We start from the raw sequence: 24,033 nt of genomic DNA on the forward strand, positions 1-24,033 counted from the left end.
TTGTTTCCGCTGCAAAAACAGGGGAAATACCATCAAAAAAGTGTACAAGTCTCAACGTTTTGTGGGGTCTCTGCGACGCAGCTCCTCGACCACGCCCTGGCCTAGTAAGCGGATGAAACCAGGCTTGTCAAGACGCTCGAGCTTGAGGGGCGTGCGAGCAACGACTGTGGCTTGGCGCGGAGCATTGTACAGGAGCGCGAGCTCGCCAAAGTAGCCGCCTCGGCCCAGGGTGTTCACAGGTTTGCCATTAACCGAGACGTCGACCTCGCCCTCGTCAATCAAATAAAAATTATCGCCCTCGTCACCTTCCTTGACGATGACTTCTCCGGTATTGTAGGACACGGGCTGTAAGGCATCCGCAAGCTTGAGCTGGGCGGCCGGCTCGAGATGTTGTAAGATATCAACATTCGACAGCACCTTGCGGCTGTGTTCACGCTTGGCGTACAGCTTGAGCATGACGATTTCCTTAAACGTGATGCGATCGAGCGCCCAGACCTTCAGATCTGTGGTGGCGCGGACGCTGGCCGCGCGTGGGGCGTTGTGGAGTAGGGCAAGCTCTCCGAAGCAAGTGCCTGGGCCACCGGTGTTAAGGAGCTTGCCGCCATTGGTATACTCGACATTGCCCGACTCAATCACGTAGAAAAAGTCGCCTTCCTCGTTCTCCTTGATAACGTACGACCCTGCCGGATACTCCTTCGGAACAAAGGAGCGAATCATCTGGTCCATGCCGTCGTCATTGAGGTCGGCGAACATGAACATTTTGGCCAGCGCCTGCCGCACGAGCTTTTCGCTGGCTCCAGTAAGCAGCGACGGTTTCTTTTCTTTGGAACCCTCGCCTGCCGCTCCCGGAAACGACGGGGGAGCAACGCTCTCTGCCGACACTGAGGTGCGACGGTTCGCGTTAAAGTGGCTGGGGAAGTCCGCTTCCTTGGGATTCTCTTCGGTGTTTGGCTCTCCTCCTAGGCGGTAGTTGTTGAACATTCGAACGTGCAGTCTGTGCTTTGCGTGCTATCGGTGGCTTCAAAGAGGGGGATAAGAGGTAGGCTAGTGCTAACCACCCGCCCTCCCAACCTTGAGTAATCATCGACCGACCAAGCCTCTGGGTGGGGCAAGGGTCTGGGGGTCTGGAGTGCACCGCCGGTCCGCCTATCAGTGATCTATGCGGCTGGTGGCCCGGCGGCTGGTATATTGAGTACATGACAGAAATAAATGATAGTTTAGGATGGGACAGACCAAAATTACAGCTGTGCGGGTTGACATTAGTCGTGGGTGTGGGGCTTGGCGGGGCGACGAAGCCGGGGCTGGCGTTCGTATGCATTTGGTCGATTATGCCGCGCGCCGTGGTGGTCACATTGTGGCTCGTCCGAGTCCGAGTCTGAGTCCGAGTCCGAGTCCGAGTCCGAGTCGGACGAGCTGGTCTCCTGCTCGAGCTCCTCGTCGGGCGGGTGGTATATGCAACAAATCTTGGTCTTTTTCCGGTTCAGATGCTCGTTGTCGACTACCTCCTCAGTCCAGCGGACCCTCGGTTGTCTCCGTGGCCGATCTCCTATTAAAACAAGCCGGGCAAGCCGTTCTTGTGTCGAATCCTCCGTCACCGTTTCCGTTTGTGACGGCGTTGCCTCTCGTCTTTGCGACATGCTGTGCTGACAAACTGATGGGCCGGGATCCACTTATATGCGATGAATTTTAGTATAAATCTAGAGAATATTAGACCTTTTGGCAGTCGTCGATGGATTCGGACTCGGCTGTGCACGCCGTATCGTAGTCCCCTGGCTTGCGGACTTCCCCGAACAAATAAGTGATGACATTTTCGTAGAACTTGCGGGGTTCCTGCTCCTCGCTATGCATAGAGATTTCCTCTTTGTCTGACTGCACAGGCTCGAGACCAAAGTATTTCAGCCGGATCATCCACACGATGTGCGAGGTGAAGATGCCTAGTTCCAGGGCCAGAACAATACAATAGAGTACGATGCCAAGGATATCGAGGCTGCCGTTCTGCATGCAAACCGAAATGATGTTGAACACTGCGCCGCTCGAGTCCAAAAACAGAAACACGAAATTGATGCCCACCACCTGGCCCTTGGCCTTCCAGAGCTCTGGGTAGGGCGGCAGGAGTCCCACTGCCAGCAGCACGGCAGCAATGATTCCGGGAATCAGATTGGGCCAGGTAGTTCCTCGGTCGTACACTGGTCGTAGGGGAAGAATCACGGCCAGCTCAATGCCAGCGCTGACAATGGCCTGGATCCCTACAATCAGGGTCGCCTTTTTCCATCCCAAATTTACCGGAGGATAGTAGAGCGTCTGCCAGTATGTGCACAGGCAGAAGAACGTAAACAGCTGGGGCTGGATCTGCAGAGCCATGTTGGCACGCTGCACCATAAAGTAGATGCCAAAGGGCACACCCGAGGCGCTCCACAGGAAGAGCATGAGCACAGGAAGGCCTGTGCAGTCTTTTCTGCGATAGTTGTAAATGAACTGCGGGATGAGCTGAATGCACCACAAGACGGTTCCGACGACGCCGAGCGCGGTCGCCGTAGGATTTCCTTTATCGATCATATTTTACGTCCCAGGCTCACCTGGGTCAGTGGTTAATAAAGGCGGGTGAGAACTGGTGTGGTGGGTTGCAAAGTTCTGAAAGAATCCTGCGGACTCTGGCGGCTGTTTCGAGGTTTTATACTTTTGCGCAGGTAATCTTTTTTTTCTAATCAAGCTGACTCTACATGCACCTCCACTTTCCCAGGCAGGATCTGGGCTAGGCGTACATGCCACGTTAGAGGTCTTCCTGGGCTCCGGTGATGTGGTTGTACGGCGTGGTGCTTTTTATCACTTTTCACAAGCACTTTGGTGCTCACAGGGCTATTTAAAGTTACCTACGTGTCTATATTTGAATGGCAAACGGCGAAAACTGGCTTCACCTTCCTAATCGGGAAAACAGTACTGCACGGTTTTTCATCTTCTCAATTGCTCATCCAGGTGGCGTGCCCGGCCGAAACGGCAATATTGAGGACTAGAAACTCACAGAGTGCCTCTAAAAATTGTTCTACATCGCCCGCGCATGCACCAGCACTCCAAGACCTGCTAAGAGCTACTTTCCATGCATCATGCAGGGCCGCCGGGAGACAATGGCGATCCTGTACCACGACGGCCCTAGCCCCTTGGGGTCGTGTGCTTGTTCACGGGAGCCCGAATTGCCAGATGGTTCGGCAAATGCCGCATAGATCACCCTCGAGAGTATTAGCTATTTCTTGTTTCATCTCGTTTCAATCTATTTCCCGTATATAGTGCCTCCATATAGTGCCTCTGATAAGATAAAATTAATCATAGTATTTAAAGCATGCTGTACCCAGGGTGAAGCGAGTTTTCAGCAAAGTATTACCCGGCCTGAAATTGCTTACTACGCAAAGAGTTCAGTTCACGCTTCATCATGTCTGACGTGGATGACGATTTGCTCGCTTTGGCTGGCGCTGGCGGCGGCAGCGAAACAGAGGACGAGCTTCCTGTAAAGAGAAAACGGGAGGACTCAGAGACAGAGGAAGAATACGGCTTGGGGTCCGATGCAGACGAGGGCGATGGTGACGACGATGACGACGACAACAACGACGACGATGCGGCCGGTCCCGCAGCCTCTCCTAGCGTAGACAACAGCGACGAGGGTGAGGAAACTACCGGAGATGTCGAATATGGTGAAAAGAACCCCTATCCGCTTGAAGGAAAGTACCGCGACGAGGCAGATCGGGCCAAGCTCCTGGCCCTCCCCGAAATTGAGCGTGAGGAAATCCTTTTCGACCGTTCGCAGGAAATGCAGCGTTTCGAGGAACGACGATACCTCGCACAGCGTGCCCACCAGCGCAAACAGCAGCTTGCCCAGGCTCAGGGCGACCAGCGACAGCTTCGTCGCGACCGTGAAGTCGTAGGTGTCTCGGGCGCCAAAAAGAACCAATTACAAGCCTTGAAAAAGCGGCGTCAAGAACGTGAACGTCGTTCGCAAGGAGCAATGGACTCGGATTATGAAGGTAGTGATGAAGACGAAGACGAGGACGAAGAAAAGTACGGGAGTGATTACAGCGACCGAGAAGTTGAATGGGACGAGGGCGAGAAACGAGAGGAAGTTAAGCCACTTAGTGCTTCTGATCTGAACCGTATTCGCTTTGGCAAGACTTTGCTGGCCAAGTATTGTTATTATCCAAATTTTGAGGCAGCGGTCACAGGCAGCTTTGTGCGGGTCAACATCGGTTACAACCACCAAAAACAACAAAACGTTTATCGTGTATGCCAGGTTATCAAGCTGGTCAAAGTGAACAAAGTATACACCTTTATGGACCGCGTTATTGATCAAGTTCTGCTAGTATCCCATGCTGGCTCGGAGCGGCAAATCGAAATGGGCATTGCAAGTGACTCCCCCATCACCGCATCCGAGTTTGAATACTGGAAAAATGCAATGGAGCAGGCGCAGCGTTCTTTGCCTCAGCGATACCGCGTCGATGCCAAATTCAATGAGATGCGTGAGCTCAGAAGGGCACTAACCTCTCAAGAAATTGAGGAGATGGTTCAGCGACGACAAACCCTCACTGGATCCAAGGGTGCAAATACTGTACTGGAGCGCTCTGTGCTTCAGGAGCAACGGGAGCAGGCTCTCGAGCAAGGCAACAAGGCCCTGGTGGTGGAACTAGACGAACGGCTAGCTAGCCTAGAAGAAAAAGCGGCTGTTCGCACTGCGTCAGCTGCAGATGACAAGCTTTCAAAGCTCGCCAGCGTCAACGAGCGAAACAGACGCAACAACGTTGCAGAGATCCGCAAGGCTGAAATCCAAGCCCAGGCCGAGCGAAGGAAATCTGGCAACGTTATTAAAGCCGACCCCTTCAGTCGTCTGCGCACCACAGCTCGTATCTACTATAATGACGATGGCCAGGAGCCGGCTCCAGTCGTCGAGAGCTCTACCACTGAGACCGAGGAATCAAAAGTGACAATGTCGGCTCTCGATAAGATTATTGCTGGATTGGACATAAAACTTGAAATCGAAATCTGAGCAGACGGATGCATTGCATGTTTTCGCATCCTGAAAGTCCGTTGAGCAAGAACTAGTATCACCATCGGTTTCACAGATTCTGAATTTCTCAAGCTTCCCTAGCTCGGGTCTCGACGCAACAATCTCACTACGCACTTGTTGGATCTTCAGATACGACGTTAGATGGCTGAACACGCTTTCAATCTCTTCGAGAGTGAGATCCTTAGTTTCAAGAAAGACAAAATAGACAACCACTAATGTAACTGCGTTAGTGCAGGCGTACACAATGTAATAATAGTTTCCCAAGGAATTGAAAGCCAGAGGGGAAACTTCGGCAATCATGAAGTTGAAAAGCCAGTGAATGCCATTCGACGCTGCCGTGACCTTGTGCCGATACTTGGCAGGTGCAATTTCCGCCGCGTACATGGTTGGCATCAAATGGAACCCTATAGGGTAAAAGACCATGCACATGAACTGAAATACGATGGCACCATATAGCATACCTTGACTAGCACCAGACTTTGTAAGAATGGCCATGGCCGCCATCGACACCATCATTCCAGCCGCACCACACAACATTAATGGCCGACGCCCAAGTTTGTCCACCAATGCCATGGACACAAAAGCAAACGCTGCACGTACAAGTTCCAATCCTGCCGAAACAAGCCGTGCCTCGTCGGCCGAGAAAGACATTTGCGTTTCCAAAACCTCGGTCGAAAAAAATGTCAAAACGCTAATACCAGTCAAGCATCCCATCATATTAATGAAAACAGCGAGGAAAATGCGAAAGTAAAGGCGGTGGCTTTTAGCAGACTCTGTAGCATCTTTCATCGTCGTGTCCAGCTCATCTTGGACCTCGGGGTCGGTGGGATCCTTGCCTTTTCGTCCGCTCAAGGCCGCAAATACCTCGAGGGCTTTGGCTTGTTTACCTCGAGCAGATAGCCATCTTGGTGATTCTGGTAAGTAGAAGACTAATAGCAGGATGGCAACAGCACCAGGTAGTTGCAGCGACAGGGGGATCCTCCACTTGAGATCCGTTTTACCAGCATAGAAAAAGGCATAGGTCACCCAGTTTGCAACCACCATGCCGATATCACCAAAGCATCCCAACAGCAAGACTGTTTTACCTCGGTGCGCAGGGCCAATGCATTCACAAATCCACAGAGGAATAGTGGCACAGTAGGCTCCCATCCCGATACCAGTTGCGATGCGGCCAACAATGAGTTGAGATGTTGAGAAAGCAGATGTTTGGAGTATTCCTCCGATCAGTTGGAAAACTGTAGCCCAGAATACTGTTCTTTTTCGCCCTAGCGTGTGCGCGAGAAGAAAACACAGCAGGCCACCGAATGCTCCGCCTGCCTCATACACTGCCACCACTGTACCCTGCATTGTTGCATGAGTCTTTAACACCTCGTCTGTGGCATTAACAGTGTCTATTGATGGGAAATAGCGAACAAACGTGTCAAGAGTAACAAGACCATTGAGAACGCTCTGAGTGTAACCCTGGAGAAAATACGCGAGAGAACCGATGCCAGCTAGAAAATTTCTAAGAGCTCGGCCTTTCATAGCTATTCTCTTGAGAACCTATCTCTGGAAACGATACTATATATTTGGACTTAAAGTTTAATCGTTCATTACTTTATGTCGCCTGCAACTGGGTTTCGCAACGAGAATGACGTTGATCCCCAGCTGAAGCTAGATTTTAGACTGCAGCATCTTAATCTGATACAGACATTTGCGTGCCGATAAGATGCATTAATTTCATGGGAACTTTGAGCCTTCCAGGTCGCGAACACGTACACGCTCGTTCCTCGCCTTGTTGGGCGTGCAAGCTATACGGCCGCGCCAATTCAAAAATGGTTCGAATAAACTTTACAGTTGTTCAGCATCAATTCAAGTTAAACACGTCATATTTCAAGTTGTTCTGGGGCGATTGCAGAGCTCAAGCGGACGCCACACGTCAAGTGTTCTATAATTGGCTCGGGCGACTCTAATTTCCCCACCTTGAAAAATCTTCCTGCCAGCCAATGGTTCTCTAACACTGTCTTTCTAAACTACGTCTACGAACCGGCACAGGTCTCTACTTTCTATTTCTATCAACCCCCGATCGGGCGCTCGGAGTTTGTAATCCGAACTAGATGCAAGGGGCCAGCGAGAACGAGCAACTTATTGGCGCGGCACGCTCGAATAATGAGGCTCTTATGGAGTCCATTTTCAAGGATAAGAAGCCTGAGGGGATTGCCGATCTGATAAACAATGTGAGAGACCCTGTTGGCAACACATTACTGCATTTGGCCGCAGCTAACGGCGCCTACGACGTTATTGACCTGATTTTGGACCAGGAGGGTGTTGAGATTGACCCCATTAACCGTTTACAGCAAAGCACTCCTTTACACAGTGCTGTGGAGTTTGCGGCGACTGATAAGGTACTGGGAAGGGCCGTCGTGGAGCTGTTGATCGAAGCGGGCGCAGACCCCATGCCCAAGAATGTCCGCGGTAAACGGGCAATTGACCTTGCAGCTGGCAACAACGAAATTATTCAGTCTCTACGTGGCGCTATGTATGCTGCTGAGATGCAGAGTTCTGTTGGTGGAGCAGACGGTCCGGCAGATGGTGTTGTCGACGGCGGCGACGAGGAGGGAGACGGTACGCCCAGCGACGAAGGCGAGCCCATTGTTGAGCCCCAATGATTCTATATAAGTTCAAAATCATCCATTGCAGTTCGTTGCCATCCCGGTGGATACTCTTTGTCTGCGGTGGCTTTCCAAGATAGATAGCTAGTTGCTGAGGTTTGTTCGATAGCTTTGACCAATTTAGCGATCTCGAATCGACTAACAATGCTGGCACCTTTCCCAGAGCCTAGCTTTGAGCCCTGACGGACCCCGTTGACAATAACCTCCTGAAGATTGGGGCTCACCCACACCAAACTGGTTGGGCTTGGAGCTTTGGTAGGTGCCTGGGCGTCAGCGAAAGTGAACTGAGGTTCCTGCCAAGAAAAGTAGTTTGCCGCGGGCCACCGTCGAAATGCTCGGTCAAAGTCTGGCAAAACAGGACACACGAGCATCGTTAAATAGATGGGCTCGACAATGCGTCGAGTGGGGCCAAGTAAAATGCTTGTTTGTTGTCTGAAAGCAAGCTTATCGGTACAAGACTTGGACAGGGTTAATTCGCTATCCTGACGTCCTGGTTTGGTTCGCAAGTACCCCAAGTAGCCGTAGTGGTTTCGGCCGCGAATGAGCAGACCTTCAGGCTTTGATTCCCAGCTTTCCCCTTGAAACAGTGACATTGAAGCGTCACCACAAGGCGGTGCGGAAACATAGAGAAATACCCTGAGGTTTTCCCGAGCCTTGAACTTTGGCCCCACCTTTTCGATCCAACCACTGGTTGGCTCAAGACACTGACCTAGGATCCACCTATTAAAAGCCCGCAGAGCTAGGATTTCGGCATGCATATCATGTAGGATCTTACCCCCACCATTCGCGATAATTGTTTCGGGCATTGCTTTCAATCCTGTGGACAATGCCACACACTCCCACTCGCCATCTCTTTCAACGACCACGCCGGCTAGAATTGTCCATTCCTGGACGCCATTAGACCTCAGTGTGGGCTTCCCCTTGTTAGGCAGCTTTTTGTACTGTTCTAGCACGAGCCATGCTGCCATGTCATGGTCGTGCAGCGGCGGGTTTATCTGCGACGGCGCAGCATGGCACCAAGCACTGCTGCACCAACTGCGACTGCACCACCCACAATTGCCATACCAATCATGCCCTCCTTGTTGAGCTTGTCCTCAATCTCCTGGCGTAACTGATTGATCTGTGGGTTGGTTGGATCGTAGCGTAACAACGCGTCAGCGTAGCGGCGGGCATTCGTGTAGTCGCCCAGTTTGTAGCAGCCAATGGATAAATAGTAAAGAGAGTCACGACGGCGCTCGGGTGCGGACTTGAACAATTGCGTCAAAATCTCGACGCCCATCCGCTGGTGCTCTGGATCGTTACTTTTGATCAGCCCCCAGGCGTAGTTGAACCGGGTCTGGATGGATGCATGGTCTCCCTCCCGGTTATACTGTTTGGCCAAAATCTCCAACTCCTCATTGGGCAGCGGCTTTTTGCACTCCTCTAGAGAAGCATAGTACGTGGTTGCGTTCATTTTCTGTAGACGGTGGCAATCAAGAGAATACAACCCGCCAAGCGCTTACAGTCGAACTGCGTGGGGCCAACTAACCTTTTGGTCAGCAACACCTAACGGGATTTTTCATCAGGTAAAATGGTCACGAATATCATGGGGAAGTCGTTCCGCGGGAACGTTCTGGTCCAGGCCGGGCTTGTTCAGAAGTTCTTTGGTGTCGGACACAAGACTGCCGGGGAGATCTGCTCCAAGCTGGGCTTTTACCCGCGGATGCGCATGCATCAGCTGGACGAGCCGCGGATTCTTGCCCTGACCAAGGAGCTGTCGACGCTGAAGATTGAGACGGAGCTTCGAAATGAGATTCTGCAAAACATCCGGATCAAGCACGAGATCGGATCGTACCAGGGCATGCGACACGCCCAGGGGCTTCCGGTTCACGGCCAACGGACGCGGACGAATGCCAAGAATGCGAAGAAGCTCAACCGTTTAGACCGCCGTATTTGATCAGGTGGGTTGGCACTATTTGTATATATATTTAAGAGCTGGATAAGAGCTAGATAACAGCAGTTTTTCGCCTATTTTCAGCCCATTATCCGGGGATTTGCCAGGGAAGAGATGGCCGCTTCAGGGGGGGAGGGTCCTCTGTTAGTCAGCACTAGGGCTTGGCCCTAGCAGCCACAGTCACTCATCTGACAATACACTCTCAGCCGTCTCAAGCATCATCTCCAATTAACATGGCCGGATCCGTTCAAAAGAAGGCGCTTGCCGCTAAGAAGGCTGCCACCAAGGGTGTTCACGGTAACAAGGTGACCAAGGTTCGCACCTCCACCACCTTCCGTCTCCCCAAGACTCTTGCTCTTGCTCGCAGCCCCAAGTACCCCCGCAAGTCCGTCGACCACCCCCGTCGTCTGGACGAGTACCAGGTTATTGTCCGCAACGTCAACTCCGAGGTTGCCACCCAGAAGATCGAGGCCTCCAACACCTTGGTTCTCCAGGTTCACATCAAGGCCAACAAGTACCAGATTCGCGATGCCGTCAAGAAGCTGTTCGGTGCTGAGGCTCTCAAGATCAACACCCTCATCCGCCCTGATGGCACCAAGAAGGCCTTTGTCCGTCTCACTTCCGACTTTGATGCCCTTGATGTTGCCAGCCGTGCCGGCTACCTGTAATCCACTAGCATCTATGCACTGTGTAGCCTAAAGTATTTCTGCCATATCCTGGTTTTGGTGAGAATGCCTTCCATCTAAAAAATCAAAACTCAACGTAGAAACATATCTAGTCTCTATCCTTAAAACAGCCAGTTCAGGCAGAGTTTTGTTTGGATTTGTCATGGTCAGCACTATCTACGTTTGTCGAGTAAGTTAATAGAGGTTCACGAGCCAGGAATTGATGAGCTAACATTCAAGCATGGGCTGCGAGCCAATCTTGATCCGCCGCCTACCAATATCGACGGAGACGTGCCGTTGTCGGCTGCCGGCGAAGAGCAAGCCGCCGAATTAAGTGCTCACCTGGTCAAAATACAGCCTGCGATCCAGAGAATTTACTCTTCGCCCTTTTATAGGTGTTTGCAGACATGCTCGCCTACGAGCAAGCGGCTGGGCCTGCCAATTCATGTGGAAGCCGGTCTAGGCGAGTACTACTACCTCGAGCGGCCAACCCACCCGGTACCTGCTCAGGCCAGCGTGCTCAAATCATCATTCCCTGATATCGACCTGAGCTATAGCTCAAAGGTGCCGGTATCTGAAGACGGTGAGAGCCGGGAGGCACTTCGTGAGCGTGTGCAAAAGGCAATGGACACTCTGATCGGCCAGACCTCGGAAGACGTTATTCTTATCGCCACGCATGCTGCGATCAAGATCGAAATCGGTCATGTTCTAGCTAATCTCGAAGTCAGGGCTGGCACCTGCTCTTTGGACCGCTACGATTTGGACCCCGAGACTAACACATGGGCGTGCGTCTACTCTGGCGATACGTCATTTTTGAAAAACGGCGAGCAGATGCACTGGTCGTTTGATATGCATGCTGAGGCTGGTTCGCTGGAGGACGAAAAGAGCCGCTCGAACGCTCGGGTCAAGCTGCTGGTCCCCCTTGACATGTCGGGTCTGCCGGTGGCCCCGAAAACCGGCGACCTGGAAATCGCCGATCTGAAGGAGGAAACACCGCTATTTAAAATTGGACGCCAAGTCTACGAAGGCCAGTGGAGTCGCGTAGTTGGTACGGAGATTTACACTGACCGCCAGGGCGACTATATCGGCAAGACCCGAGACCGCATAACTCTGCAGCCCGTGCAAACCGACGTGCCCAAGAAGACCAAGCTAGCCGACCGGATAAAAGAGATTGACGAGCAGCGGGCCCGCGATAGGATGGAATTATGATTTAGCTGTACATGGCCCACCAACAAGCCTGATATATAACGATAGGATGTGCATTTAGTAGCCCTGGCGTTTTGCCCGCTTGACCAACTGGAAGAGACGGCGGACGCCGGCATTGAACTCGCGGCGTTTCCGCTGGATGCGGATCCGCAGACGGGCCTTTCCTGGTCGCTCAGCGAACCTTTGCAAGTTGACGGTCTCCTTCATTGCGTTGACCCGGTTCATGGTGTTGACCTGGCGCACGGCGCGGTTGAGCAGCTCGGGCGACGGCACGGGGGCACTACGGCCGACCAGAACGCCGGTGCGGGGAGGCATGATCCGCTGGTGCTGGGACCGCAGCTGGAAAAGCAGGTCGTCGGCTACTCGTCCGGGTGTCTTCAGCCTCGACGTAGCGCCTGTGTCGGACTGGAGAAGATCCATGAGGCTCTTGTGGCTCTTGATGTCTGGTCGGGGTTTGTTTGCTCGCAGTGGCGTCGTGGAGAACGTGCGTGCACAGCCCGTCCACAAGCTTCGACCTAGCCAACGATTCATGGATTCGAGTCTCTGTCAGCAAAAAATTTCACGCCTGGACTTGGGAGGGAGGGACGGTTGGCTGCGGAGGACCTAACCCTGAACGTAATGTCTGTGCAGTTGACACGAGGCGGGTAGAGTGCTGGAGAAGGTGGAGGGTATCCAAACACTGCACAAAGCGCGGCCGCTGGCCGAGTTACTGATTTGGTGTTCCGACAAAATTACGCGTTTTTTCTTGGCATACATTCTATATTAAACTCGATCAAGGGGTCCCGCAGCAGACGCTAATATATATGGGGCTGAATCATCGGACTCACTCGAGTAACATAATGATCAACACGGTGAAAAAGCAGGTCAACAGCGTATTCCTCCATCTCCACACTGAATTGACGCCAGGCTACTGCCTGAGCAAGTACGAGAACGTTGCGGTTGACACTCTGGTGTTTATTCTGTTTGGTCTTTTCTCGTACGCATGCTTGTATGTGCTCGGAGGTATTTTCTCGCAGCTCGGCTTTGACAGTCCTCTCAACCTAGGATACCGAGTTTTGACTGCTCCTTCATATGTTGTGTCTCTGCGCTGAAATTTGCCGTCGTTTGTGCATGTAAATTGTGCCCCCGCGGTCGTGGTTCCGGTCCCACCGCGGTCCAGGTGGCCGTCTAAGCCTCTTTTTTTGGGTCCAGACGCCTCTGGTTAGTCACAAATTCGTGTTTATTATTAACAGGTTTGCACTAGTGACTAAGCGCCTCTCCACACCCAGATGGGCCAGTCCAACAACCCCAGAAACGAGTTTGTCAGACGCGGCAACCGTGACTAACTCAACAAACGAGAAACAAGCTTGGGCTCAGGCTCAATTGCGCCCTAACCAAGCTTCTCACTCGCAAGCGCAACTGGCAAATTGCCCAAGATAGCCCGCTGAGCTGGTGCTTGACCAACCACCCCGCTCCTCAGAGCTACCTGGAAGTCGCAGTGTTGCGCTTGCCAACCAACTACTGTCGAACTCTTAGGCCGTCAGTCAGTAAGCAATCTGAACTTTCTCCGGCTTTTTATGCTCCCCTTTATGGTTTTCGGGCTATTCTGCGGAATAGGCACTTTACCGATCAACCTGGCAGATCTGATTTGGCTTGGCCTAGCGGTCGGCCTGCCGACTGTGCAAGTGACAGCAGCTGTATTCCTTTGTTTCATGACATCTTGTTGGCACCACGGACCACCAGCTCCAAGTTGTGCGCTTTTTGTGCAGCAAATAAATGGCTCATGGCTGTCTTGTACCGATAAGAAAGAAAAACAACCCAGCAGATGCGGCTTTTTCCCAGGGAGGGGGGTCGGCATCCCGCACACAGCAGACTGCATAGTCGGTGCGCCTTGCAGCACGCAGTATGAAATTATGGGCAGCGCTGGCCAGCTTGTTGGCCGTTGCTGAGCTGGCCGCTAAATTCCGCGGTATGAGCCCGCCGTCTAGTCGCTACTTTTCTCAGATTCGCCCGCCAGTCCTGCCTAAATCGCCGTTTTTTTCGGTGACCCAGTCGTGAACCATGTCGGGTATTTTTTTCGGAGATCACGTGGATCGTCTTACCGACGCCAATGCTTTGCTCAGGGCTCGCCGTTCGAGCAGCCTGCACTGTGTGCCGTTTATGTATTAAATATCGCTTTAACCAAAACAACCTTTATGAAATTCCTTTGCCAATTACCCCCAGAAAACCAACGCACTAGGCTGATTCATACCTTGCCATGCTTCCTACAACGGGTTGTTTGCTTACCGAAACGTTGTTTTTTGCTGCAGCTCACGCTCCAAAGACGATGACCCTACCACGATTTGCTTGCTTATGATGCGCTATTGGGGTGTCGCAAGAGATTTGTGCCGAGATATGTGCCTATTCCGCTACTGCTGTGATATTGGAATTTGTCTTTCGACTTTGCCACCCCGTTGACGGCTCCCACCGGCAACAGCAGCCTGGAAAAACTTCCCGAATATGTACGTTCTGTGGGCTGGTTCTCGTGCAGGCACCTCTGCAGCAATCCTGGACTAGAGATTTATAACTCATGCCTCTTCCTCAATAGCCACAAACCTTTGTCCTCCAAACCACGATGCAGCTGAAAGAGCTCCCCAAGAAAGTTCACCGCCTTATCCAGATTATCCATTTCGAGGTCGTGCCCTGTGCGACTATGTCCAGCTGGGAAACCGCCGTCGTCGACATTGCTGCTGGCGTCTTCATCATGCTTCTCATCTACCTGTTTGCATCGCTTGCTCCCCTCGCCAAGGAGGCTGGCCACATCATCTACTCCGCGGTCCCGCACTACCTCGCTGCCTAATTCGAGCACGCTGGCCCCAGCTCGTTCTTTTTCTAATATCCGCTGTTCGTTTGTTGCGGGCCACCCCTAATTTGCAATTCCCCCGCAGGCTGTTTCTCTGCACCGGCTCTGCTTAATTTTTTATATATATTGTTTGTGTAGCACGAATTTTTGACAACTCTATAAGTATTAGGGGTATACAACACTCTGTCGAGACAGGTGCGCAGGCTTGGGAGGCTTACTGGCCCGCCGCTCGGCGTCGCTGGTCCGCGAGGAAGCCTCGAGTTTGCGGAGCGGTGGTTTGTTGGCCTTGGGCGGCAGCGGCGGCCGCTGGATGTTGTCGGTCAGCGTCCGCCTCTTCATCTGCTTTTTCGCGGAAACAAACTCACTCTGGGGGGTCGTCTCGAGAACCTCGCTGTCCGAGTGCGTGCCACTGTCCGTGTACCTTCCGTAGCCTTGCGCGGTCCGCGGCGACCGCTGCTGGTCCTGGCTCTGGAGATATGTGTGTACCCGATGTTGAATGCTGCTGCGAGGCTGGTTGTATCTGTGAGCTCCGCTGTTGACGCTCACTGCCGACCCGCGGCGTACAATCTCATAATCCGACCCGTCGCTTATCTCCTCGCTTGTCGCACTACCGTCCATGTCGGATTGGAACAACAACCCGCTGTTTGCTGACCTCCTTGCGCCGTCTCGAGACGACGACCGAGCTTGTCGGGAGGTTATAACCACGTCGCCGCTGCTATCGTCCTCTATATCATCGTCCGAGCCATAGTACTGACTTCGGCGATGGTGCGAGTGGCTGCTGTTGCGGAACAGCTTGTTTGTCAACGACTTCTTCCGAGAATGCGCAGCTTTGCCGCCCTTGGAGATCTGGCGAACAAGACCAGTCACGTGGTGGTGGTGAGGTCGCAAGGTACGCAGGAAATCAACGCTCGAAGTGACATGCGTGTTGTCGTTCTCCAGTACAACCGTTGACTCAGTCATCCCGCCAATGATCTTTTTGAGCTTGGTCGCCTGTTCTGAAACCCGCACCTCCGACTCGGAGTCCGATTCAGAATCAGAAGCATACAGGTTTTGCGCTCTGACCGCATGCTCGAGCTCCCCAGACGATCTCGACGAGCGGTACTTGCGGAGCCTCTCAGAAGTCACGCCATCAAATTCACCGGATGATCTCGATGTCCGATACTCTCTCTCGCGTTCGAGATCTCCCGAGGGACGCCGTTGATCGAGCTTGAGTACCTCTGAAGAGCGGCGTTGGTCTCTATGTTCAGATTCCCATGACCACTCTTCGCCGCCCAAAGGAGTGACTGATCTGGCGGTGGGAGGCGGTGGAACCAGGGGCAGCTGATGGTCCTGTTGGGGCACTTTGTCCATTTCTTCACGAGCCGCTTTGATTTGAGCCTGGGCTGTTTCGCGCACAAACCTGGCTTTGAGTTCCTCAGGCCGCCGGGGAACGGGAGGACCGTTGTTGACCGGAGCACTGGGCATAGGAGTGGGCTTTTTAGACTGCGCCAGCACAGTCTGGCTACCCAAGGGCTCTAACTCTGCCATTGATGGGAAGCGTGCAGTGACCTCTGCCTCAGAAAAGTCAAATGCCGATGTGCCAGTTAGCATTGGCGAGGTTGGAGACAACACAGGGAACTTGGTCTCAAAGCTTCCACTCCTGTCCACAAGTTCTGGAGATGTAGGCACTGAGCCAATAGGTGCGTTGATGTTGACATGCGATGCCCACAAGTGCCGGTTGGTTTGCTGGATCGGCACAGGGACCGGTTGTGCAGGGGCCGCCTGAATCGGGTCAGTTGGAACTAGTTGGCTGCTGGACATAGCCGCCATAGACTGCGGATACTGCTGTCGCAACTGCATCCCCGAAAGCATGGGGAGAATTTCCTGAGCAGCCCCGTAGGGTGGTTGCGGTTGTAGCGAAATTACGGGCACTGGCTGCATAGCGGCTGCCGTTGTGGGCGGGGTTGGAGATCCTGGATATGACTTGTGCGAAGGACCTGGCGAGGTCTTTGGGTGGAGACTTGAGGGCCCTGGAGAAGGGGCCCCGGAAGCCGAAATCTGTGGCGGCACAGAAGCAGCCGGAGGAGTCCGCGCTTTGCGAGCAAGCGGGTTGTCAACTTCCCTCATTGCACAAATTTCTTGCATAACTTGATAAGCGGTGGGGCGCTGAGTGGGTACAGGTTGCAACAACACGCGAATCATGTTCTTTAGCCGGTCCGAATAATGCGGTTTTTGGGGGATGATATACGACGCCTTGAGAATAGCCGCGTTGCCCTCCCTTTCGAATGGAGTAGTATAAAAGCAGAGTTTGTACAGGAATACACCTAGTGCCCAGATATCGCTTTTCTCGTCAATGGGGTAGCCGGAGTAAACGTCCACCATCTCCGGGCTGCGGTACTGCACTGTCGTGTGGTGTTTAATGTCATCGTCCAATATCCTGTACTCCTGCGGAGTTTTAGGAACACGCAGCACCGGTGAGACGGAGCCGAAATCACAGAGTTTGTACGTTCCATCTCCGGTGAGCAAAACGTTTTCGATTTTCAAGTCTCGGTGAATTAGTGGCGGATGTAAATGATGCATGTGTGCGAGACCCAGAGTGATATCATACATGATTTTGAGGACCTCGTGCTCTTTGAGCTGATCCCGCAAGCGGGTGTTCATGAAGTTTATCAGGCCGCCGCCGGCGCAATACTCCATGAGTAGCAAAACCTCGTAGCCCATCCCGGACTTCATACGCTCTGCGTGGGAATCAAAATATTGAACGACGTTCGAATAGCCCTTCAGTCGCTGCATTGCCTCTACCTCTGCGCGCAGGAGGTTCAAATAGACCTTGTCCGGCACTGCAACCCGCTTGAGGCAAGCCACGGGGTGGCCGGCGATCGGAGGGTCAACTTTAACGGTGTAGACGTGCGCGAATCCTCCTTCCGACACATATTTTATAATTTCAATCTCGTGTGAGCCCACTGTCAGTGTAGTTCCTGGCGAATATGCCGTGGGTGGTGCGGTAGGCATCCGTATTATGCACCAAGAGAGGAGGCGTGGAAGAAGCTAAGCGTTGGATTATTTACACCGTGGGACCGTGGTGGCAGTGCGCAGTCAGCAAAGAGGCTGAGCTGACTAAGTGAAGGGCCGCCCTGACTCCGTGCGCCTCCTGATCCGCCACTGATTCCACCCCCACACTTTTTATGAGGTGGATACTGGGGTTTATTTGGAGCTGGCTGTGGTCAATTGACCAAAGCGGCCGGGCATTTCCCTCGAGAGAGTGGCTGCTGGAGAGAACGCTCGCGAACTTCGATCTGCCAGACGGCCTCCCGGGGCTGTCGGTTGCTAGTCCGTCAACTACCCGGCCGAACTATTATTACCACTGGATAAGAGACGGCGCATTGGCTATTGGAACACTTGTGGGTCAACTTGAGCGGCACGATGACCAGTACTCTGACCGGATCAGAGCGCTTGTGGAAAGCTATATCTCGTCGAGCCGCCAGCTGCAAATAGTGCCCACTCTGTCTGGTACTCTGGGTGAGCCCAAGTTTTACATCGACGGGGCGCCCTTCAACGAACCGTGGGGTCGTCCCCAGAACGACGGTCCGGCATTGAGAGTGATGGCGCTGGCCAAGTACGCTCAGTCTCTCTCAGTCGCCCGGAATCATCGCTTGTTCCAGCAAGTGATCAGGGCTGATTTGGATTTCATTTTGAGCTCTTGGCAGGACCAGTGCTTTGACGTGTGGGAGGAGGTTTACGGAGTGCACTTTTTTACGGTTTTGTCTCAGTACGGTGCCGTCAAAGCTGGGGCAGCGTTGGCAAAACAGGCGGGACTTGGTTCTTACGTCCAAGCCTATAAAGCGACACTCCGCAAGATGGAAAGGTACATAAACACGAAATTTTTGGCCCATGAACTGATTTTTGAGCATTCTCCTATTTATTTGGCGGGGCGTTGCGGCATTGACTCCGCATCGGTGTTGGCGGTCAAGACGTTGACGAGTCTGGCGGGGTGGACCGAACCCATCAATGGCCCGCTTCTTGTCAACATGACAGACGTGCGGCTACATAACACTATCGAGTTCCTCAATGCCGATTTTCAACTGCGCTACCCCATTAATTACGAGAGCCCCGGGGGGGTTGGTCGCTATCCTGAAGACGCCTACGATGGGTACACGGTCAGCTTGGGGAATCCGTGGTTTTTGACAACAGCAGCCGTGGCAGAGACACTAATTGCCAACGGACTGATTGATGAGGCGCATGCACATGTGAAGTTCATCGCAGCCCATCGTGGTGAAGACTCGCTAAGCGAACAGATTAATCGGTATACAGGGTACATGCAGGGTGCGTCTTCGCTTACTTGGAGCTATACTCAGGTACTTGAACTACTGGAGACGATCAACGATCTCAATCTAGATGGTCGACATCCAATCCAACTCGACGAGCCGACATACGAACCCTCTCCTGTCTGGACTTGGGCCCGGTTTGGTATCGTTTGAGCAGCTCCTTATATTGGCGCTGGTGTTGTAGGTAGTTGGCTATTTCCTCGACGTCATGCGGTCTTATCGAGGGCTCTTTGAACAGTTGACGCAAAGAAGCTGTATCGTAACGAACAACCGGAATAGATGCCGGGAGAGCCTCCTCAGAATCTAGGGCTGATCCGGCAGCTTTAGCGGCTCTTTCCTTGAGCTTTCGTCGAGCAACTTCACGAGCAACAATGCCAGCATTTTGCTCTGCCGATGCAGCGTTGTAAGAGACGCTCAGCTGCCTGAGAACCTGCCTGTACGCTCTCCTCACCGTCTGCGGGCTCCACTTTCTGTCCATTTGAAGTTTCGTAAGCCAGGCGGTTTTTCGCCTGGGGGTGCTCCACAGAGCAGTAGTTTGTTTTCGCAGGGGGGTAGAAGGCACTGTGCGGGCAAGGGTTGGCGGCTTTCGGGCACCGGCCGGTAGGGTTTTTTTGCTGCGCTTAATAAAAAAAAATCAAATCGTGTCCAATCTTCCCAGATCAAACACACTTTTATATTTTTTTATTCCGGCAATGCTTGGCTCGATCTATAGAAAGTCTGTCACTGGTGCTGCTCGCACCACCGTCCGGGGTATGCACTTCAAAACCCCTAACACCAAGTACGGCTCCAAGTACACGGTTACCCTGATTCCTGGTGACGGTATCGGTAAAGAGACCGCTGAGGCCGTCAAGACCATTTTCAAGGCGGACAACGTGCCCGTTGAGTTTGAGGAGATTGACGTCACCGGCGAGGTTTCCGGCTCCGAGCTGCCTGCCGAGTACCAGGAGGGCTTGCGCTCGCTCCGGCGCAATAAGGTCGGTCTCAAGGGTATCCTGTACACCCCTGTTGTCCGCACCGGCCACCCTTCGTTCAACGTCCTGCTGCGCAAGGAGTTGGACATTTTCGCGTCTGTCTCGCTCTTCAAGTCGATCCCCGGCGTGCAGACTCGCCAGAAGGACATTGACTTTGTTGTTGTTCGTGAAAACACCGAGGGCGAGTACTCGGGTCTCGAGCACATGCCCACCCCCGACGTTGTTGAGTCGCTCAAAATCATCACCGAGTACAACTCTGAGCGCATTGGCCGCTTTGCCTTTGACTTTGCTGTCATGAACCAGCGCAACCGCGTCACTGCCATCCACAAGGCCAACATCATGAAGCAGGCCGACGGTCTCTTCCGCAACACCGTCAAGGGGCTCGGCACCGACTACCCGCAGATCGAGGTCAACGACATGATTGTTGACAACGCCTCGATGCAGGCAGTTTCGCACCCCCAGCAGTTCGACGTGCTGGTCACCCCCAACCTCTACGGCACCATTCTCTCTAATATCGGTGCTGGTCTGGTCGGCGGCCCCGGCCTGGTCCCTGGTGTCAGCATTGGTCGCGACTATGCTGTTTTCGAGCCCGGCTGCCGCCACGTCGGTCTCGACATCAAGGGCAAGAACACCGCCAACCCCACCGCCATGGTCCTCTCTTCCGTCATGATGCTGCGCCACCTTGGTCTCGACGAGACCGCCGACCGCATCTCCAAGGCCACTTACAAGGTTCTCGAGCAGGCCCAGGTTCGCACCCCCGATCTGGGCGGTACCAACACCACCACCGAGTTCACCAAAGCCATTCTTAACGAGCTCGACTAGGTTTAACGTTTCCTCTCTCCCTCTAGATTCTGTTAGATTACTTGTATCCTAGTTAGATGAATGTTTGTACGAATCGACCCTCCCGGCTTACTTGACTTCCCACCATGGAGTTGCAGCCGTCACTGCTCAGGGTGCCGGTTGAGAGCATGCGGATCAATTTGAAGACCATGCAGTCTACGGTTGAGAAGAGTTTGATTGTGTTGGCAGACGCGCAGGCCTCGCAAGCCATTGACGACGAGACTCTGCTTGCGGAGCTGGAGAAAATCAAGGCCCAGGCAGCGCACCTGGCAGACGTCCAGCAGGAGCTAGCTGGCCGAGCACTTGCCCGACAGCAGTTTCTGCAAGAGCTGGAATCGTGCGCGGTGAACCGTGCCACAGATCTGCAGAGCTACAGCGCGGCAATTGACCGGTCGCTGGATGTGGCGATCGTAGACCACTTCACCAGCCAGGGATACGTCGAAACAGCGGCCAGATACGCCAAAGCAAAGGACATCGAGCAGCTTGCCGACCTCGATCTGCTGTCGGAGCTGGGCAGCATCATCAAAGAGATGAATCAACACGTGCCAACTAGGGCCCTGCAGTGGTGTGCTCGAAACCGAGCCTTTCTTCGAAAACGGGCCAGCACTATCGAGCCCCGCTTGAGAACGTACGAGGTGCTCAAGTTGATCAAAGCCGGCGACGTGCACGCGGCCATTGCCTACTCGCGGAAACACATGACGAAATTCGCTTCGCCATACGGGGAGGAAATGGCTCTGATCGGATCCACGCTGGGTGGTGTGCAGGAGCAGTACTACAACCTGTCTTCATTGTGGGAGACCCTGTCGCTAGATTTTGTCGCAGAGTTCATGGCGTTCCATGGCCGGTCCTCCCACTTCAATCTGTTTTCCAAAGTATCCGCCGGACTAGCTGCGTTGAGAACGCGGTCGTGCGGACCCTACGATCTAACCAAGCTCACGCTCGCCCAGGCGGCCAAGACTGAGTCGTGTCCCGTTTGTTCTCACGAGTTTCGCGAATTGGCCTCCCACGTGCCCTTTGCCAACCACGCCCACAGCATCCTGCCCACAGACCCCGTGCTGCTGGACGGTACGAACCGGATATACTCGGAAAAGGATCTGGAAGACTACTCCAAGGAAGCAGGGTCCTGGCCGGATCTCACTGATCCAGTCACCAAATCTGTGCACTACCCTATGGATACTATTCCTGTATATCCCTGCTAGTTATTTATTTTCTGGTGCAAATAAATAGGTTCGGGCCTTGCGCTCTTTTTGCTGCTTGTTTGTCCGGCCCTCTTTTGCGGTGAGTTTGTGGGAGTACGCAGGGAACAGTTCCCAAGCGAACCGGCCGCTGCGCTCTAACTTCCAGCCTTTGCATCTCGCCAGTGGTTTGATGTCCCAAGATGCGTAAGGTTCGCCTTCGAATACAGTAACCGCACATGCAGCATTCGGTGCAATTAGGCGGACTTGGGCAAAGAAGTCGGCCAGCAGCTGCTGGTGCTGGCGGATGTTGCGGTCCTGGTCTGCTACGGAGTTGCCAAGATGCGGGAAGTTGAACACAAAAACAAACCTGCCGTTTTCCGGCAGAGGCGTGCTCAAATACTTGGCCAGCGACTTGCTAGCAGTCAGGCAAGTCCCATCCACGTCATGCAGAACCGATGCACGCTCGTCACCAGACAGAAAGTCCAGGTGGGTTTTTCCGTCATCGTACTTTTCCTCCACCTGCGCCCTTGAATCTAGACTAGTAGCACACAGCGAGTTTACGTAGTTTTCGTCCAAGCACGAAACGGCAAAGCTGAAATCGCCCTCGCCAATGAGCACCACATTGTCTCTGTCCGCAAACGGGATCCATGTGGGGGACAGGGCGCTCTCGGGTGCATGCTTACCTAGCTTCTGGCTGGGTTTTTTTCCACTAGCGAGCTGATTTCTTCGGGCCTCTTTTTCGGCCAGCAGCTCGTTCGCTTTTACCTTGGTCGTGTAATTTTGTAAGAGTGCCTTAAGCTTGCTTTTTCTAGCCATCTCAACCCCTCTCGTAATACCGGTTTCGTCGAGTTTGTGCAGGTTTTCTCCCACCTAGTCACCCTTCTACGGAAAGGCAAACCTTTGCTGGGCTCACCTAAACACGTGAACGAGTGCCCTACGGTTAGGTAATTCTAGGCCCTCGTTCATGCCTGCAAATGTCACGCAACATATAGCATGATGCGTTTGGGAGAGTCTACATAATGTAGAGTGCGTCGAGGGTAGAGCTATCTTCTTAAGCCCCTGTTCGAGCTATTATCTCCACCCGACCTGTTTAAAATTTAGCTGGCACCAAGTTTCAATTGTGCCATTCTTAGTTGCGGTCAGATTTCTCTTTTCCGCGCACAAATTACCTTAAACCGTCCCATTTAGCTTCTAAATCGGCACAGATCTTGCCCTTTCCCCGGTTCTCCAGCGCACTTTCTCCCAGCTTTGGCATCCTGGTTATCTTCCTTTTACACCAACAACCATGACAACGGAAGTTTCGACTGCAACCCAGGCTCAGCAGGCTAAATCCCAGCACACCCTGGCGCCGTCGGGTTCAATGCGTGCCCGTATGGAGGCTCTCATTCGCCAAAAGCAAAACGAAATCGTCGGGGCTATGGAAAAGATTGACGGCAAGCAATTCTTCAGAGACCACTGGGAACGCCCAGACGGCACCGGTGAGGGTATCACTGCTGCTATCGAAGATGGCAACGTTATTGAGCGCGGCGGCGCTCTCATCTCCGTCGTGCACGGCAAACTGCCCGAGGCCGCCGTGCGCAAGATGCGCGAGAACCACAGCTCCTTGCGCGACAAGCCCGATGGCGACCTTCCGTACTGGGTTTGCGGCCTGTCCATGATCATGCATCCCCGCAACCCCATGGCGCCTACTGTGCATCTCAATTACCGCTATTTCGAGACCCAAAACGAAGACGGCTCCCCCCAGGCCTGGTGGTTTGGTGGTGGTGCAGACCTGACCCCTTATTATCTGTTTGAAGAAGACGCAAAGCTGTTCCACAAGTGTCTCAAGAACGCATGCGACAAGTACGACCCCCGATACTACCCAGACTTTAAAGCCTGGTGCGACAAGTACTTTGTCAACCACCACCGCGGTGAGGCCCGTGGCATCGGTGGTATTTTCTTTGATGACCTCGTTGATGAAGATCCCGAGAAAGTGTTCAGCTTCGTTACTGCATGCTTCAACGCCTTCTTGGAGTCTTACCCTGTCATCTTGGAGAGACGCAAGGATATGCCCTTCACCCCTGAACAAAAGCAATGGCAACTAATTCGCCGTGGTCGTTATGTCGAATTCAATCTTCTCCATGACCGCGGCACCCAGTTCGGTATCCTGGCTCCCGGCGCCCGCATCGAAAGCATCCTCATCTCGCTCCCTCTTAATGTTTCTTGGCGCTATAATTTCCACCCCAAAGAAGGCTCTGAAGAGGCCAAGCTAGTTGAGGTTTTGAAATCCCCGAGAGAGTGGGTTTAACTTTTCGATCCCGTCCGCTGGGCAGTTCCTACTGTCTACTGTGATCTCTGATTTTAGCCCGAGCGAGAGGTTTGAAGACACGAATAACCGATTTTAGTGTAATCTTATTATATTTACATTTGCACAGCGC

At 53.2% G+C, this 24,033-nt stretch overlaps 20 protein-coding genes across 20 annotated transcripts; 11 read left to right on the plus strand and 9 right to left on the minus strand.

Annotated features, from left to right (window-relative positions):
* Positions 1-51: 51 nt before the first annotated feature.
* On the minus strand, positions 52-981 carry B9G98_01422 (cAMP-dependent protein kinase regulatory subunit; the record flags this gene model as incomplete). The annotated part of the gene is made up of 1 exon (XM_024807980.1): positions 52-981. The coding sequence occupies one exon, from the start codon at positions 979-981 to the stop codon at positions 52-54; it is 930 nt and encodes a 309-aa protein (XP_024663748.1).
* Positions 982-1,259: 278 nt separating this feature from the next.
* Positions 1,260-1,637, minus strand: B9G98_01423 (Type 1 phosphatases regulator YPI1; the record flags this gene model as incomplete). Its single annotated transcript, XM_024807981.1, has 1 exon — positions 1,260-1,637. The coding sequence occupies one exon, from the start codon at positions 1,635-1,637 to the stop codon at positions 1,260-1,262; it is 378 nt and encodes a 125-aa protein (XP_024663749.1).
* Positions 1,638-1,707: 70 nt separating this feature from the next.
* On the minus strand, positions 1,708-2,556 carry B9G98_01424 (hypothetical protein; the record flags this gene model as incomplete). The annotated part of the gene is made up of 1 exon (XM_024807982.1): positions 1,708-2,556. One exon carries the CDS (start codon positions 2,554-2,556, stop codon positions 1,708-1,710), a length of 849 nt encoding a protein of 282 aa, XP_024663750.1.
* An 868-nt stretch (positions 2,557-3,424) lies between these two features.
* On the plus strand, positions 3,425-5,026 carry B9G98_01425 (hypothetical protein; the record flags this gene model as incomplete). Its single annotated transcript, XM_024807983.1, has 1 exon — positions 3,425-5,026. The coding sequence occupies one exon, from the start codon at positions 3,425-3,427 to the stop codon at positions 5,024-5,026; it is 1,602 nt and encodes a 533-aa protein (XP_024663751.1).
* Positions 5,027-5,114: 88 nt separating this feature from the next.
* On the minus strand, positions 5,115-6,571 carry B9G98_01426 (Sugar transporter STL1; the record flags this gene model as incomplete). The annotated part of the gene is made up of 2 exons (XM_024807984.1): positions 5,115-5,119; positions 5,155-6,571. The coding sequence occupies 2 exons, from the start codon at positions 6,569-6,571 to the stop codon at positions 5,115-5,117; spliced, it is 1,422 nt and encodes a 473-aa protein (XP_024663752.1).
* A 262-nt stretch (positions 6,572-6,833) lies between these two features.
* On the plus strand, positions 6,834-7,695 carry B9G98_01427 (hypothetical protein; the record flags this gene model as incomplete). Its single annotated transcript, XM_024807985.1, has 2 exons — positions 6,834-7,035; positions 7,144-7,695. Exons 1-2 carry the CDS (start codon positions 7,033-7,035, stop codon positions 7,693-7,695), a joined length of 555 nt encoding a protein of 184 aa, XP_024663753.1. The 5' UTR covers positions 6,834-7,032.
* A 2-nt stretch (positions 7,696-7,697) lies between these two features.
* Positions 7,698-8,666, minus strand: B9G98_01428 (tRNA-specific adenosine deaminase 1; the record flags this gene model as incomplete). Its single annotated transcript, XM_024807986.1, has 1 exon — positions 7,698-8,666. The coding sequence occupies one exon, from the start codon at positions 8,664-8,666 to the stop codon at positions 7,698-7,700; it is 969 nt and encodes a 322-aa protein (XP_024663754.1).
* Positions 8,667-8,689: 23 nt separating this feature from the next.
* On the minus strand, positions 8,690-9,151 carry B9G98_01429 (Mitochondria fission 1 protein; the record flags this gene model as incomplete). Its single annotated transcript, XM_024807987.1, has 1 exon — positions 8,690-9,151. One exon carries the CDS (start codon positions 9,149-9,151, stop codon positions 8,690-8,692), a length of 462 nt encoding a protein of 153 aa, XP_024663755.1.
* A 117-nt stretch (positions 9,152-9,268) lies between these two features.
* On the plus strand, positions 9,269-9,634 carry B9G98_01430 (37S ribosomal protein SWS2, mitochondrial; the record flags this gene model as incomplete). The annotated part of the gene is made up of 1 exon (XM_024807988.1): positions 9,269-9,634. The coding sequence occupies one exon, from the start codon at positions 9,269-9,271 to the stop codon at positions 9,632-9,634; it is 366 nt and encodes a 121-aa protein (XP_024663756.1).
* A 230-nt stretch (positions 9,635-9,864) lies between these two features.
* B9G98_01431 (60S ribosomal protein L25-B) lies at positions 9,865-10,299 on the plus strand (the record flags this gene model as incomplete). The annotated part of the gene is made up of 1 exon (XM_024807989.1): positions 9,865-10,299. The coding sequence occupies one exon, from the start codon at positions 9,865-9,867 to the stop codon at positions 10,297-10,299; it is 435 nt and encodes a 144-aa protein (XP_024663757.1).
* Positions 10,300-10,449: 150 nt separating this feature from the next.
* Positions 10,450-11,766, plus strand: B9G98_01432 (Transcription factor tau subunit). The gene is made up of 2 exons (XM_024807990.1): positions 10,450-10,486; positions 10,537-11,766. The coding sequence occupies exons 1-2, from the start codon at positions 10,460-10,462 to the stop codon at positions 11,503-11,505; spliced, it is 996 nt and encodes a 331-aa protein (XP_024663758.1). The 5' UTR covers positions 10,450-10,459; the 3' UTR covers positions 11,506-11,766.
* B9G98_01433 (hypothetical protein) lies at positions 11,560-12,033 on the minus strand (the record flags this gene model as incomplete). Its single annotated transcript, XM_024807991.1, has 1 exon — positions 11,560-12,033. One exon carries the CDS (start codon positions 12,031-12,033, stop codon positions 11,560-11,562), a length of 474 nt encoding a protein of 157 aa, XP_024663759.1.
* A 308-nt stretch (positions 12,034-12,341) lies between these two features.
* On the plus strand, positions 12,342-13,539 carry B9G98_01434 (hypothetical protein; the record flags this gene model as incomplete). Its single annotated transcript, XM_024807992.1, has 3 exons — positions 12,342-12,578; positions 12,881-13,270; positions 13,363-13,539. The coding sequence occupies 3 exons, from the start codon at positions 12,342-12,344 to the stop codon at positions 13,537-13,539; spliced, it is 804 nt and encodes a 267-aa protein (XP_024663760.1).
* A 441-nt stretch (positions 13,540-13,980) lies between these two features.
* Positions 13,981-14,320, plus strand: B9G98_01435 (hypothetical protein; the record flags this gene model as incomplete). The annotated part of the gene is made up of 2 exons (XM_024807993.1): positions 13,981-14,005; positions 14,109-14,320. The coding sequence occupies 2 exons, from the start codon at positions 13,981-13,983 to the stop codon at positions 14,318-14,320; spliced, it is 237 nt and encodes a 78-aa protein (XP_024663761.1).
* A 168-nt stretch (positions 14,321-14,488) lies between these two features.
* On the minus strand, positions 14,489-17,314 carry B9G98_01436 (Actin-regulating kinase PRK1; the record flags this gene model as incomplete). Its single annotated transcript, XM_024807994.1, has 1 exon — positions 14,489-17,314. The coding sequence occupies one exon, from the start codon at positions 17,312-17,314 to the stop codon at positions 14,489-14,491; it is 2,826 nt and encodes a 941-aa protein (XP_024663762.1).
* Positions 17,315-17,487: 173 nt separating this feature from the next.
* On the plus strand, positions 17,488-18,780 carry B9G98_01437 (Glucoamylase GLU1; the record flags this gene model as incomplete). Its single annotated transcript, XM_024807995.1, has 1 exon — positions 17,488-18,780. One exon carries the CDS (start codon positions 17,488-17,490, stop codon positions 18,778-18,780), a length of 1,293 nt encoding a protein of 430 aa, XP_024663763.1.
* A 539-nt stretch (positions 18,781-19,319) lies between these two features.
* Positions 19,320-20,420, plus strand: B9G98_01438 (Isocitrate dehydrogenase [NAD] subunit 1, mitochondrial; the record flags this gene model as incomplete). Its single annotated transcript, XM_024807996.1, has 1 exon — positions 19,320-20,420. One exon carries the CDS (start codon positions 19,320-19,322, stop codon positions 20,418-20,420), a length of 1,101 nt encoding a protein of 366 aa, XP_024663764.1.
* A 104-nt stretch (positions 20,421-20,524) lies between these two features.
* Positions 20,525-21,637, plus strand: B9G98_01439 (Protein FYV10; the record flags this gene model as incomplete). The annotated part of the gene is made up of 1 exon (XM_024807997.1): positions 20,525-21,637. One exon carries the CDS (start codon positions 20,525-20,527, stop codon positions 21,635-21,637), a length of 1,113 nt encoding a protein of 370 aa, XP_024663765.1.
* Positions 21,638-21,771: 134 nt separating this feature from the next.
* B9G98_01440 (25S rRNA (uridine-N(3))-methyltransferase) lies at positions 21,772-22,432 on the minus strand (the record flags this gene model as incomplete). The annotated part of the gene is made up of 2 exons (XM_024807998.1): positions 21,772-21,783; positions 21,848-22,432. 2 exons carry the CDS (start codon positions 22,430-22,432, stop codon positions 21,772-21,774), a joined length of 597 nt encoding a protein of 198 aa, XP_024663766.1.
* Positions 22,433-22,901: 469 nt separating this feature from the next.
* Positions 22,902-23,903, plus strand: B9G98_01441 (Oxygen-dependent coproporphyrinogen-III oxidase; the record flags this gene model as incomplete). Its single annotated transcript, XM_024807999.1, has 1 exon — positions 22,902-23,903. The coding sequence occupies one exon, from the start codon at positions 22,902-22,904 to the stop codon at positions 23,901-23,903; it is 1,002 nt and encodes a 333-aa protein (XP_024663767.1).
* Between the last annotated feature and the right edge of the window lie 130 nt (positions 23,904-24,033).

Source organism: Wickerhamiella sorbophila (genome assembly GCF_002251995.1).
Source record: "Wickerhamiella sorbophila strain DS02 chromosome Unknown contig1, whole genome shotgun sequence".
In the NCBI taxonomy this organism is placed as follows: Eukaryota; Fungi; Ascomycota; class Dipodascomycetes; order Dipodascales; family Trichomonascaceae; genus Wickerhamiella; species Wickerhamiella sorbophila.

What these genes read in the sequence shown, in the direction of transcription:
- B9G98_01432 (XM_024807990.1), top strand. Translation starts at nt 10,460, where the DNA reads ATGGTCAGCACTATCTACGTTTGTCGA. An exon ending in GCACTATCTACGTTTGTCGA is followed by an intron (nt 10,487 to 10,536) that starts GTAAGTTAATAG and finishes CTAACATTCAAG; the next exon opens with CATGGGCTGCGAGCCAATCT.